The sequence below is a fragment of the Sycon ciliatum genome, chromosome 12, assembly GCF_964019385.1.
Source record: "Sycon ciliatum chromosome 12, ocSycCili1.1, whole genome shotgun sequence".
Lineage (NCBI taxonomy): Eukaryota > Metazoa > Porifera > Calcarea > Leucosolenida > Sycettidae > Sycon > Sycon ciliatum.
In genome coordinates, this window is record NC_088654.1 from 16,728,914 (window position 1) to 16,743,017 (window position 14,104).

General features: G+C 48.0%; 1 protein-coding gene and 1 non-coding gene across 7 annotated transcripts in view; one reads left to right on the top strand and one right to left on the bottom strand.

The window, feature by feature from the left end:
* Positions 1-5,139: 5,139 nt before the first annotated feature.
* On the bottom strand, positions 5,140-5,210 carry Trnag-gcc (transfer RNA glycine (anticodon GCC)). The gene has a single exon. It is a non-coding gene; the product is annotated as a tRNA-Gly (tRNA).
* Positions 5,211-8,798: 3,588 nt separating this feature from the next.
* Positions 8,799-14,104, top strand: part of LOC135828363 (uncharacterized) — a 9,277-nt gene continuing 3,971 nt past the window's right edge. The window contains exons 1-3 of one of the 6 annotated variants that reach the window (XR_010555642.1): positions 8,799-10,619; positions 11,279-11,434; positions 12,787-13,023. Coding sequence is in view for 1 of the 6 variants with exons in the window: in XM_065340817.1 (XP_065196889.1) it covers positions 12,897-13,023 (127 nt within the window). In the remaining 5 variants the exon portion in view is untranslated. Of the gene's footprint in view, positions 11,435-12,786; positions 13,024-14,104 lie in introns of all 6 variants that reach the window. The other 5 variants (XR_010555643.1, XR_010555644.1, XR_010555641.1 and 2 more) reach the window with 5 other exon arrangements.

Here is a 14,104-nt window from a genome sequence, read left to right on the forward strand (position 1 = left end):
GTGCGTGCGTCGGTCAACCTGCCTTGCGTGTGCGAGAGTTTCCCCCGCCTTTCCTCACCATCCACGTGCCGCGCCGGTAAGCATGCATGGTGTGTGGCAATGAAGGTCAGCCATAGTAGTGTCGTAGTCAGTAGCAATAGTGTAGGTTTTTTTTTCGAACGGACGACACCACGCGACGCTTGAAGGTCATGTCCAGCCATGTTCACGGACATTTACTTCATGCAGGCGACTTGTTCTACAACCATGAGTTTCGCTGGGACTCTTGTATAGATGCGATGCAGAATTTCACTTTTGCGGCGCCATAAGGCATAAGCCGCAAGCCATGCTGCTATCGACAGCTTCTTCTGGTGGTTTGAAGCTCAGCTTCTGCGGTGGGCGACGCGCTAGCGACGCGCGTCACTTTCTCCTCAAGCGCAAGCGCGCATGCGTTTCAAGACGAGTACTGTACCAGGTCCGTCACAGATGCGGTTTTGAATGGACTGGCTCTGTGTGTACGGGCAAGCCTGTCAGGCATTTCGCTGGGACGCGCTGCGTAGTGTGGCGCGTGTATCGCGTTTCGCGAGAGACCCTTCACGCGACAATTGCGAAACACCACATTGCCGGACGCTGTCACGTCGATCATCGTGGGCAAACGAGGACTTCGGGTTGCGCAAGGATGGATGGTCATAATGATTATGTGACAGCGACACCCGAGTGCCTCCTCCGCTACAATCAGATACAGCTGGTAGGTGCTAGTAACTGGTAGATCTACAGTGGTAGATCTACACAATGTCGGATAGATCGCCGACGATTTTATGGCGACACCAGTGATGCGTGTGCGCGCGTGAGGCAGTGAGCTTGTCAAGCTGGGTAGAGACTGGCCGGTAGTATAGTATGCACAATGTGACTGTCACACGCCAGGTTGACATGCACAAGAAGACGAGAAGGCACATGCCCATACTGGGTGATAGCACCCAGCTGCAGGTACGCACAGGGTCTCCCGGACGACTACTACAGTCTACAGCACAAGACCTGCGTGGAAAGGACACACACACACACACACACACACACACACACGGTGACTGCGGTGTCGTTCCAACTGCCGGTTGTACTGTTTTGTCTTCAAAGCCCCCCCCCCCCCCCCCAAGAACTGCGCAGAGAACAGATATCCACTTAGAAACAAAACCAATGCAGTAAGCCGCTAGTTAGTAAGGTTTTGGGGTACAGTTTGTGGCGAGTTTGAAGATCTACATGTACTTCAAGTTCAAGATACAGAACATCTTGACTGCAGCCTGCTTTACAGTATCGCCTATCGTCACGTTGGTGCATGTGAGTTACATTCGCAGTGTATTGCAACATACCATCATCATACATGTACATGTAGGTTGTCAACATGTACATGACACCCACGCTGGTATTGACTGATATTATGATGTCTGGCGCCTCTTGCATGATCGACCTACACCGTAGTACACGCTCAAAACACTGCATGCCAGAGGCGACTCGGCGAGCAGAGACGCCTGACGGGTGTAATAGTTGGCAGCGAGCTACCTTTCACCCCGTTTGACAGATTTGACAATCAGCCGCGTGTCCTGCTCCCCACAACATGTCGTCCATTGGCACTCTCCGAGTTGTATAGTCCCCACTGATTGCTACTGCTCGTCTTGATTACAGCAAGTCACGAGAAGAAGATGAGAAATTCGTTGTCAGACTCAGAATTTCATGCACGAGGCCCCAGGGGATCAGCAGATCACAATCTAGACACTGGCTACTGCTACTGGTCACGAAGAGCCTAAGGGTGTCAAAATGCCAGCTACACGTACATGTACAATCATGTACAATGTAATGTCATGTACATCATACAATCATGATTGAGCTTTATTATTATTATTATTATTTTTTAATTTTTTTTACTATGAACACAGCCCTACTGGAAAACGTGCGGAGAACAAAAAGAAACACGTTAACGAGCTACAGTCCATTTCAGTTTGGCCCGTACAAGAGGCTGTTTCTCTCTCTCTGAAAAAAGCTGTACATGTATTAGGGAAGCATGTTCACTGGACAACCATTCATGATGACTGTGTGTGATCCATGATTTATTCAAAGCCCCATATACGCATGCAAGTGAATAATAGCAAGAAGGTCACAATACAGGAGAATAGCCAGAGCCTGAGAAAAAGGGAAACCAAGGACGAGTCCAGGTGGAACAGGAAAAGGAAAGATAAGGACATTAATGTGTGCAACCTACTACTACTAGTATGAGGAAACGCCAAACACTGGTCGAGGCCAAGTCCAAAATACTGGTAGTGGTAGGTTTCTGTTGGCCCATCGCTATGCCTTGGAAGTACAATGTAATCTAAGGCGATCGTTCAATGGACGTTGAAATTGTGGTCGCTGTGTACACCTTGAACAACAGCAGGAGGCAACGGGTATGCATACACCGGACTGAGAACAAGGAAAGGCAGCACTCAACTAAGTCCAGAGACGCTCTGTACTGTAGCACGCCAATGTAATCCATAACTGCATACGGTCATGCGTGCTGCTTGGCCGAAACAGCTAGCTGACAGCAGAAAGTATGGAGTGTATTGCAATATCTGTGTGGTCGTACCAAGTTGAATCCTATGTGATCGACAGATACATATGTACATGATGATTGTACAGTATGTGCTTGGGCTAGTACGTGTGGATGCATGCGACGCCGTAATGCAGTCGTTTATCAAGGATTCGATTGAGAAACGTCAGCTCGAGAACATTGACACATGGCGCGCGCTCCGAGGGTGCGTGCGTCGGTCAACCTGCCCTGCGGGTGCGAGAGTTTCCCTGCCTTTCCTCACCATCCACGTGCCGCGCCGGTAAGCATGCACGGTGTGTGGCAATAAAGGTAGAGGTCACAGTAGCAGTGGTGTAGCCTGCAGGTTCTTTTTTTTTCGACCGGACGAGACCACGCGACGCTTGAAGGTCAAGTCCAGCCCTGTTTACGGACATCTACTTCATTTAGGCGACTTGTTCTACAACCATGAGTTTCGCTAGGACTCTTTGTATAGATGCGATGCAGAATTTCACTTCTGCGACGCCATACGCCGCAAGCCATGCTGCTACCGACAACTTCTTCTTCAAAATGTAGCATCGCTGGGACGCGCCGCGTATTGTGGCGCGTGTATCGCGTTTCACGAGAGACCCTTCACACGACAATAATTGAGAAACAGCACATTGCCGGACCCTGTCGCGTCGAGCATCGTGGGCAAACGAGGACTTCGGGTTAAGCAAGGATGTAAGGTCATAATGATTATGTGGCAGCGACACCCGAGTGCCTCCTCCGCTCCAATTACATACAGCGGGTAAGTACTATCTGGTAGATCTACACAATGTCGGATAGATCGCCCACGATCGGATGGGGACACCAGTGATGCGGGTGCATGCGCCTGTGAGCTTGCCAAGCCGGGTAGCGGTCAAGCTGGGTAGAGACTGGCCCGCAGTATAGTCACGATGCACAATGTGACTGTCACACGCCAGGTTGACATGCATGCACAAGAAGACAAGAAGGCACATGCCCATACTGGGTGATAGCACCCAGCTGCAGGTACGCACAGGGTCTCCCGGACGACTACTACAGTCTACAGCACAAGACCTGAGCTTCCAGCTAGCTGCGTGGAAAGGACACACACACACACACACACACACACACACACACACACACACGGTGACTGCGGTGTCGTTCCAACTGCCGGTTGTACTGTTTCGTCTTCAAAGCCCCCCCCCCCCCCTAAGAACTGCGCAGAGGACAGAGATCCACTTAGAAACAAAACCAATGCAGTAAGCCGCTAGTTAGTAAGGATTTGGGGTACGGTTTGTGGCGAGTTTGAAGATGCACATGCACTTCAAGTTCAAGATACAGAACATCTGGACTGCAGCCAGCTTTACAGTATCGCCTATCGTCACGTTGGTGCATGTGAGTTAGATTCGCAGAGTATTGCAACATACCATCATCATACAGGTACATGTAGGTTGTCAACATGTACATGACACCCACGCTGGTATTGACTGATATTATGATGTCTGGCGCCTCTTGCATGATCGACCTACACCGTAGTACACGCTCAAAACACTGCATGCCAGAGGCGACTCGGCGAGCAGAGACGCCTGACGGGTGTAATAGTTGGCAGCGAGCCACCTTTCACCCCGTTTGACAGATTTGACAATCCGCCGCGTGTCCTGCCCCCCACAACATGTCGTCCATTGGCACTCTCCGAGTTGTATAGTCCCCACTGATTGCTACTGCTCGTCTTGATTACAGCAAGTCACGAGAAGAAGATGAGAAATTCGTTGTCAGACTCAGAATTTCATGCACGAGGCCCCAGGGGATCAGCAGATCACAATCTAGACACTGGCTACTGCTACTGGTCACGAAGAGCCTAAGGGTGTCAACATGTCAGCTACATGTACATGTACAATCATGTACAATGTAATGTCATGTACATCATACAATCATGATTGAGCTTTATTATTATTATTATTATTTTTTTACTATGAACATAGCCCTACTGGAAAACGTGCGGAGAACAAAAAGAAACACGTTAACGAGCTACAGTCCATTTCAGTTTGGCCCATACAAGAGGCTGTTTCTCTCTCTCTCTGAAAAAAGCTGTACATGTATTAGGGTAGCATGTTCACTGGACAACCATTCATGATGTGTGTGTGTGATCCATGATTTATTCAAAGCCCCATATACGCATGCAAGTGAATAATAGCAAGAAGGTCACAATACAGGAGAATAGCCAGAGCCTGAGAAAAAGGGAAACCAAGGACGAGTCCAGGTGTAACAGGAAAAGGAAAGATAAGGACATTAATGTGTGCAACCTACTCCTACTAGTATGAGGAAACGCCAAACACTGGTCGAGGCCAAGTCCAAAATACTGGTAGGTTTCTGTTGGCCCATCGCTATGCCTTGGAAGTACAATGTAATCTAAGGCGACCGCTCAATGGACGTTTAAAATGTGGTCGCTGTGTACAGGTAGCCTCCTTATCCAGGGTCATTTGACTGGCAATAACATCCATTGGCATTGGTCCTACATTGTACCGGTATCTGTAGTGGTCATCTTAGGCAAGTGTCGCCTTGACAGGTTCTTCCTTTTCTAAGTTCTTACAAAAAAAAAGGCAAAATGCATTGGCCGGGAATCGAACCCGGGCCCCCCGCGTGGCAGGCGAGGATTCTACCACTGAACCACCAATGCTTAGATGAAAAACAAAACGGACAATGAAGCAAAGAAACACGTGCCACAGACCAAAAGTCTCGGCCAAAAGACAAATTTTTGTCCTGGGGTCAATTGGAGAACAGAGTTTCTCGTTTGTGTCTTTCTCTCAAACCGGTTAGTGTTGTTCTCAGAAAGCATAGCAGGACAAGATTTACATACACATAATATGTAGCTGCTGTTCACGTGGTGAGGACACGACTGGCATGTATTACAACAACCATTTCTTCGACACAAGGGTGTGACATGCGTCAAGCTATCGTGCTAAGTCCCTCCCCTCCCTCTACCGAAGGCTTGAAGGCGAGAAAAAGCGAGTTTATGGCGAACGTGTCAAAGAAGTCGAGCATGGCTCCTTCACACCGTTAGTGAGATGTTTTGATGCATTGTGATTGTGACGCTCATCATTCGCTCCCTTGTCACTGGACAGTTCTGTCCGTTTTGGTTTTAGCGAATTCAATAAAGAAAACAACAACAACAACAACAACAGTGTTCTCCTCCTGTGGTGGCACGGGCCCAGAACTAACTTGCTGGTAGAAACAACGTGGTCATCAACAGGCTGCGGGCGCACGACTTGGCCACCAAACGCAACGCCGCCTATCCGGGTTGTACTTGTAGCTTGGCTGCGGTGCTGCGCGCCATTTTCTCTTGCCTGGTCCGCCCGATCCGTTGTGTCCGAGGTTCACGCTCTGTTCGCCGTCGTCACTTCGACCTCGCGCCTGTCGACCTTGTCCAGGCCGAGGCTCGTCTGGCTCGGCATTAGACTCTGCATTCACAGCCATTTTAGCTCTCTCGGTATTAGACTGTTTTCACAGCAGGGAGTCGTAAAATACCGGCATTTTACAACTCCCTGGGTCACAGCCATTTTAGCTCCTTTTCTTCTTGTTGTACTATTAGTACTTTTACAGCCTGTTTGGCCACGTTCATGTAAAACGAACTGTACAGTAAAAAGAATTTGGAGTGCGCCTAAAATCCACAGACAGGCTGTTTCTGTGTGAGGAAGGAGAAACAGGCCGGAAAATTCTACGGGAGAAGAAAATCTAAAATTCTCTTCCAGTGGAACTCAGCTGCTACGTACTCTGATACAGTACTACTTCATGCTTAGCGGGCCATCCAAGGTTACCAATAATATTTTCAAACGAAAAGTTTTCGTTTGGGGGTGGGGGTGGGTGGGTGGGTTTGAAGGAGTTTCGTTTTGAAAATACTTGTTGAATGCAGATGGAGAATGCCCAGTTACTTCAGGGTGTCGACAATTGACATCAATATTTTAATGGAATTCGTTTTGCCTGCAGAAAAGGTGGGTGGGTGGGTGGGGTGCTGGGGGCTGAGAAATACTAAACGATCGCTCAAGGGACCTTCAAAACGTAGACTCTATTACCAGGTGGTCTCCTTATCCATCATTTGACTGGAAATTCTATAGCACCCCTTGATCCTGGTTTCAGTTATTTTCTAGGACACGGAGGTAGTGAGGTGGACGCTCTATCCGAGTAGTTGCCTTGACAGTTTCACTGGAGTAATAGTTAGGCCTTGACAGATTATGCTAGCATAATTTTTCGCATAATTCCTACCAAAATCGAATAATAATAGGTATGAATAGGATGAAGGCCGCAGACATCACGCAACTACGTTACTTGTTTGACATGTATTTACTGTGTATTTTATAACAAAAATGTTATTGAAAACCCAGAATCGATTTTCTCGTTCCTATCATCAGTTGCGTGATGTCTGCGGCCTTCATCCTATTCATAGCTATATTAAAATTATTATCTCCACGTAGGTTATTTGTAAAATCGAATAATCGCATAATTCGAGGCAAATTGCATGCGAATGGCATAAAATTGGAATAATCCGCCTGTTCGCATCAAATTCCATACAGTTGTACATGTTCTACAAGATTAATACAGGTACATCATACTACATGTACAAGTACATGTAGATGCACCAGGAAGTCGTAGGTTTCCGACTCCCTTGAGAGCATGTCCAGTCCACTACAATCAGTGACGGTCGTAGCTAGGTCGGACGGTGCGTTGACTCCGTTGAACTTTTGCTACTACAGTACAACGCCCTCTACAAAAAATTCCCCTGTTATTTTGCACAGAACCATTTATATACTAGCAGCATATGTGAGCATAATGCGGCATAATAATGATAACTTTTAGCATAAAAATAGCATAACTCTGCAATTTTTTCAGCAATGCGAAAAGCATAATTTCACGAAAATATTAGCATAATCTGTCAAGGCCTAGTAATAGTGGTCGCCTTGACAGTTTCACTGGAGTAATAGTGGTCGCCTTGACAGTTTCACTGGAGTAATAGTGGTCGCCTTGACAGTTTCACTGGAGTAATAGTGGTCGCCTTGACAGTTTCACTGGAGTAATAGTGGTCGCCTTGACAGTTTCACTGGAGTAATAGTGGTCGCCCTGACAGTTTCACTGGAGTAATAGTGGTCGCCTTGACAGTTTCACTGGAGTAATAGTGGTCGCCTTGACAGTTTCACTGGAGTAATAGTGGTCGCCTTGACAGTTTCACTGGAGTAATAGTGGTCGCCTTGACAGTTTCACTGGAGTAATAGTGGTCGCCTTGACAGTTTCACTGGAGTAATAGTGGTCGCCTTGACAGTTTCACTGGAGTAATAGGGGTCGCCTTGACAGGTTGTTACAGTACTAGTAGTAATACTAATAGTCATTGCATCTGTCACTGAACGACACACTGCGGTGGGAGCAAACTCTGTCTCAGGTCTTGCACATGACGCACATGCCTGTAGGGCACTCTGACACGTCTGTCGCCCATATGGCCATGTTGAGAGGAGTCTGTGTTCAGAGGTAACGGGCAGATCTGCACGCGAGCCTGCTCCGTTGTCATGCGTCTTGTTCCGAAAACACAGACAACACGCCTGTGTACTGTGCAGCCAGAATCATGCCGTGTGCAGTGACTGAGTCGTCATGAAATTGTGTATTGTATTGTAAAAACGGCATTGCGTTCTACACGGGCACATGTGTTATGGTACAGAGAGCTCTAGAGAGCGAATGCCTCAGGTTCTTTACAGAGTGCTTGATGCTCACGATCACGCTAGCAGGGATAATAGCACGAGACACGTCCGAAGGCTTAACATGCATGTGTCATAGTATGTTGAGTTAGCACAACACACAACGCACTTCAAGTGTGTACGTGTGTGACCACTGATTCATTCCTTCTAGTGTTTCAATTCCCCGTGTGCTATAATACTAGACTGGTGTGAATGATCCGATCACGACTTCAAGTATTCCGCGGGAACACACTGACAAATACACGTGCACATTCAGACCCATACACACACAGGCACATGGGCACACACACACACACACACACACACACGCACACACACACACACACGCACACGTGTGACAGGGAGCTTCCAGTAGAAGCGGGGAGTTTTCGGCAAGTACCGCTAGCTCTGTTGTTGTTGTTGTTGTTGTTGTTGATTTTTATTTTACTTCGCAAGGCCAAACGGGCAATGGTGCCCAATTCTATGGAAGCGAATTTCAAAAGGGAGAGAGAGAGAGAGAGAGAGAGAGAGAGGGGGGGGGGGGGGGCTCTGTGGGATTGTCACCGGCGCCGACCTGTCTACACAGTTACATATCGACTTGAGGAGAGATTTTCGCACCGAAGATTTACCTTCATACATTGTAGGTCGTAGCACATGTACAGTTTGCATGTTCATTCTTTACCAGTTTGTCCCAACACAATAGTATCCATTTGGGTATCATCAACAGTTACAGAGAATCCTTTGATAGTACATACTACAATTATGTGCATGGTTGCTGCAGTCATCCATTGGCTGTGAAAATGCCAGGTTCTTCCGCACCCGTCCCACTCCGCGAAAGTAAGTTGGTGGCGAGCACGCGTGCTACTGCAGGTGCGATCGGGTTCCCTTCCCTGTATCCGGGGAGGGCAGACATTATCACCATCGGCAAACCGCCGCAGGACAGCGCGCAGAAGGTCGCGGCATTCATCACGAGGCGCAGCATCGGCGAGTCCCTGCCTTGAGCAGCTTGTGTTCCGGGACTGCACCGCACATTCTACCGAAGACTGAATGAAAAGGAGGAACTCGCTCAACTGGTATTGTCCTTATCCACCGATAATGGCTCACCCACATCCCGTTGGCCTGATCCTAGGAGCACTGACCCTCACTCTTCTGGTCAGCCAGGCGTTGGAAGTTTCCGCGACGTTTCAAGGTAACGAGATAGTGCGTGTATTTGGGTTTTAGACAGTGCAGTTTCTGATTTTGCAAAGTCGTCTAAAATTGGAACATGCGGCATGCGATCGATACTGCTAAGCTCTGCACGTGATTTTATATTTAGCAGTGTGTGTCATAATTATGTCCTTATTATCCATATGTGGGCTTCTGTACGATGGCACTACTGCTACTAGAAGTAGCAGGACATTCATTGGAGAAATCACCCTGCAGTGAACGAGTGACTCCGTGCCTGGATGTTGCAATCGATACATCCCAGGCCCCGACCCAGTGTTAATTTATTATTGATCGTGCTGCACCTTACCCCTCCCCCAGGCCTCCCATCACTGTTGCCTGTGACGGCGCGGCATCTCTGTGGGTTAATTGGCCTCTTGCTATATGTACATGTATGTGGGTCTGGATGCAGTGAATAGGATTTTCGGTCTTTGACCACTTGCTGGTGAGCTGATCTACTTCCCTCCCACCGCTTTAGGAGCTGCATCTGGGCCTTGATCCTTGAAGGGTGGTGGCGTTCCTACGGATGCGGAAAACTCGGCCTGTAGCCGAGCCTGACGCGATCCGTGAATATTTTCTTTGTGGGTCTGTGCATCCTAGTGTGGGTAAAACCTGGTCAAGACATCTCCTGGCTTCACCAGGCGACTCCTCTGAAACACCCCTATGCAGTATAATCCTGGACACCAGTCGTGTATCTACGCGCGTGCATGTGTGTGTGTGTGTGTGTGTGTGTGTGTGTGTGTGTGTGTGTGTGTGTGTGTGTGTGTGTGTGTGTGTGCGTGTGCGTGTATAGACATGTACGTGTGTATCTGTGTGTGTGTGTGTGTGTGTGTGTGCGTTTGTGCGTGTACCTGTGTGTATGTGTATGCTTCTGTGTGTGTTTCTGTGTGTGCGTGTGTGTGTGTGTGCGTGTGTGTGTGTATGTTTGTGTGCGCGTATGCGTGTGCTATATAAAAATACGATTGGAGCGAACTTTCTTCGCTTACTGTGACGTTTTAATAGCTTGTTTTCGTGCTGACAAAGTTGATTGCATGCACTCCCCTTCCCCCTCTCTGCCTGCGTTATTCCCCAACACTTAGCACCTTCCAAGTAACGGGGTGTTAGTTGGACGGCTGGCGAATTCACGACGTGATGTTGCTAAACGCCACGTCATTACGTCATTGAATGTCAGTAGCACATCTGTCAGTAATGTGGACTGGTACATGGTACTCCAAACTGATCTCTTGCCTTTATTGCGTGTGGCCGACTACGTGTATGATTTATATTATCAGTACTTGAAGTATTCTAATTCAGCTCTGCAAGAAACTCACCATGGCTCATGGCCGAAAATTTGATTTAGATAATAGAAATTTGCAATGATAATATGAAGAGATCACTTGTTTTGGTGATGGCGTAGGGTTGTCCGTGCAGTTTTGCGAAGATGCGTTTAACCGGCCTTTCTGCTGGCTCGTCTCACTTGTGTTGGAGGACGATTGACGTTGTGCGAACGCGGGCATCGCATTTGTTCTGTATTGTGGAGTGTATTGAGTGGACACGACCGCTAGTTTGTGTAGTGAATTGCAACTGGTGTCAGACCGTACTTTGTGAGAAAGCAGTGCTACTTTGTATTGAGAATTTGATGACAAATATTTGCGTGGAGCGGTTGGCCTTACACTTACAGACAGTGATAGTGTTCAGTGGCAGACCACTCAGTTGCGCCTGCACTGCGCCTCTGCACTACCATTATAAAAAGTCATTTCAATTGATGGCGTAGAACCTCTACTTCATTATTATTATTTTTCTTACGGCTGCTGAGTTTTTTCGCCATGTGATGTGCTAGCTGTAGAGTCAGCGGTATGCCATGAGCCGACCGCGTGCCGTCGCAGCACGGCTCCGTCGGATAAGCGAGTCCTGGGCGCGTTCCGCATTGCCAGAGACCTCACCTATGGCAACACATCGCTGGCAATCCGGTACAGGCTGACGCCAACCGGCACAGGAACAGGTGAGCAATGATCTACAAAAGGCTTGTCATTTCCAAACCATTTAACTGGCCCGTCAGTCACGTTTTTTGTCACAAGATGCAGGGAGTCGTAACCTAGTACCCTCACTCTCCGATCACCTCCACTTTACGACCACTTGTTCCGGTGTTCAACGACCAAAAGCGAGAATTATCTGAATAGGACCTGGGGCATCTACGGCTACGCGGAACACGTACTGTCTGTTGTAACTGCTGCAGGGACTGCAACAAGCCTTTCAGTTTGTGGCAACCAATCATTGCAGAACGAGCTGTCATCGCTGGGATCACTGGACTGACACTGCTACTGCGACCATGGCTGAATAGCCGGTCTTTTGCGACCAGCGCCACCGTAGTACTAAGCATAACACTTACATGACCTTGTAGTTGGGTGTTGATAGAATCTACTGGTGATACTTTTCACCACCATCTTTTTACAAAAAATTTTTTTCAATTTCGGCCAGTCGGCTACTATCATTTTCGTCTTGGGGGCTAGACAAGGGGACGTAGCCATGTCGGGGCGTGAGCCCGCCTTTCGGCACCGGGAGTTGCAGCTCGCACAAAATTTAAAACCACGGATTGGGGGGGGGGGGGGGGGTAGGAGGAGGAGGCAGGTGTAGCTCTGCCGACCATAATACATAGGGCCTCGGCTTCAGTGCAAGAAAGTGCAGTAAAACCTGTAAAGGCGACCACTCGGATACGGCGACCACCTGTCCCAAAAAACCAGCGCAGCCAGGACACAAGGATGCTATTTCCAGTCAAATGACCCTGGATAAGGAGACCACCTGGTAACAGAGACCGTGTTTTGAAGGTCTCTTGAGCGGTCGTCTTAGACAGGTTTCACTGTAAGCATCAGTATTTGATTATTATTACTAAGCTTTCCTCTTGGCTCACGCTGTTGTGTATTATTACTAAGCTTTCCTCTTGGCTCACGCTGTTGTGTATTATTACTAAGCTTTCCTCTTGGCTCACGCTGTTGTGTATTATTACTAAGCTTTCCTCTTGGCTCACGCTGTTGTGTATTATCCACAATATTGTGTTGCCAAAACCATGATTGTCAAGTAACTGGTGGTGTTAGTGGACATTATAGCGTAACTTGTAGTTCCTTGGTCCTTTCTCTTTAAAAAAAATAAAACCATTGTGACTACCGGTATGTACATGTTACTCAGTGGGTATACAAAACAATATTTTCCTGCACCTTTGTGGGTTCATACATGACTTAATAATAGCCGGCTGGCATGGCATAATAACTTTTTTCTTCATATTTACAATGGATATTTACCTCGGATGGTTGTTCACATTCTACATGTTACTCTGCCCTTCTCCTATCACACTATCAGGCTCACACGCGAACAAGGAGCAGCTGCTGGACCTGAGCGTTGTGGCCGTGGTCAGCACAGTATTCCACTTGCCAGGGTAGGACAACGCACCGGGCCTGGCCAGCTGCTACATGCTCAGTGGATATCTGGAGGCTGGCGATCGCGCCAGATCTCCCCAGTATTACCAGTCGGCCGAGCGCCGGATTTCCTATGGTGATCAGCCCCTTGCGGCGGCGACTACTGTGAAGTTATTTGCAGGTAAACTAAAAGACAAGTGTATGTGTGTGTGTGTGTGAGAGAGAGAGAGAGAGAGAGAGAGAGAGAGAGAGAGAGAGAGAGAGAGAGAGAGAGAGAGAGAGAGAGAGAGAGAGAGAGAGAGAGAGAGAGAGAGAGAGAGAGAGAGAGAGAGAGAGAGAGAGAGAGAGAGAGAGAGAGAGAGAGAGAGAGAGAGAGAGAGAGAGAGAGAGAGAGAGAGAGAGAGTTCAGGATTCCTATCTTTAATTTGAAAATCTCTGTTGCCGTACCGGTACATACAAGCATCGATCATATGGGCTCGATGGGAGTAGGCATGTTCAAAGTTACAACTTGGTTTAAAGGATCAATCGGGAAGTGGACTTCCCGAAAGGAGAAGTAACGCCAACCCTACCAGAACTCGAACGCGGGACCTTTCTTGTCACAAGCAATGCTCTAACAATGCTCTGACCCTCGGAACCATTTCTTTTCAGGCAGTTCACTTCCCCGACTAATCCTTTGAATTTGAAATTCTCCCAATCCTTTCAAACATTTGGTTTAACCTTTTTTCTCACTTCGGCCAGTATGGCTAGTGTACATGTAGTCGCGTCGTCTTTGGATTGGATTTTATTTATAGTGGTGACTACAGAACAGAACAACAAGGACAATCAAGGCTTGTTTGCTGCGACTCGAAGTTTCACCTTAGTGGTGACTATAACAGACAATTGCCTAATACCAATAGCCCCACTCGAGGGAAAGATGTAAAAAGATAAGAATAACGAGAGAGCTTGGAAGCTCAGGGCCCTACGCTACGCTTTGTTACTTAGCTCATCGTGCATGTTGTGGGAACTGATGGAAATGTTTCCTGGGAAGGCGCTGACTCTGCCGAGCACGCGCATTCTGGAGTCGACGGGATCACTCTGCCGACGTTTCCTGTGACCGGCGCTGACTCGCCCGTTCACGCCTATTTTGGAGACAACGGGATCTCTCTTCCAAAGTATGTTTTTGCTGACGCATCCTATCACCTATTCGGCAACTAACATCCATTCTAATTTCATTTCCTCCTCGTCTCCCTATTTCTTTCCGGAAAGTCTCTATACATCAGGGA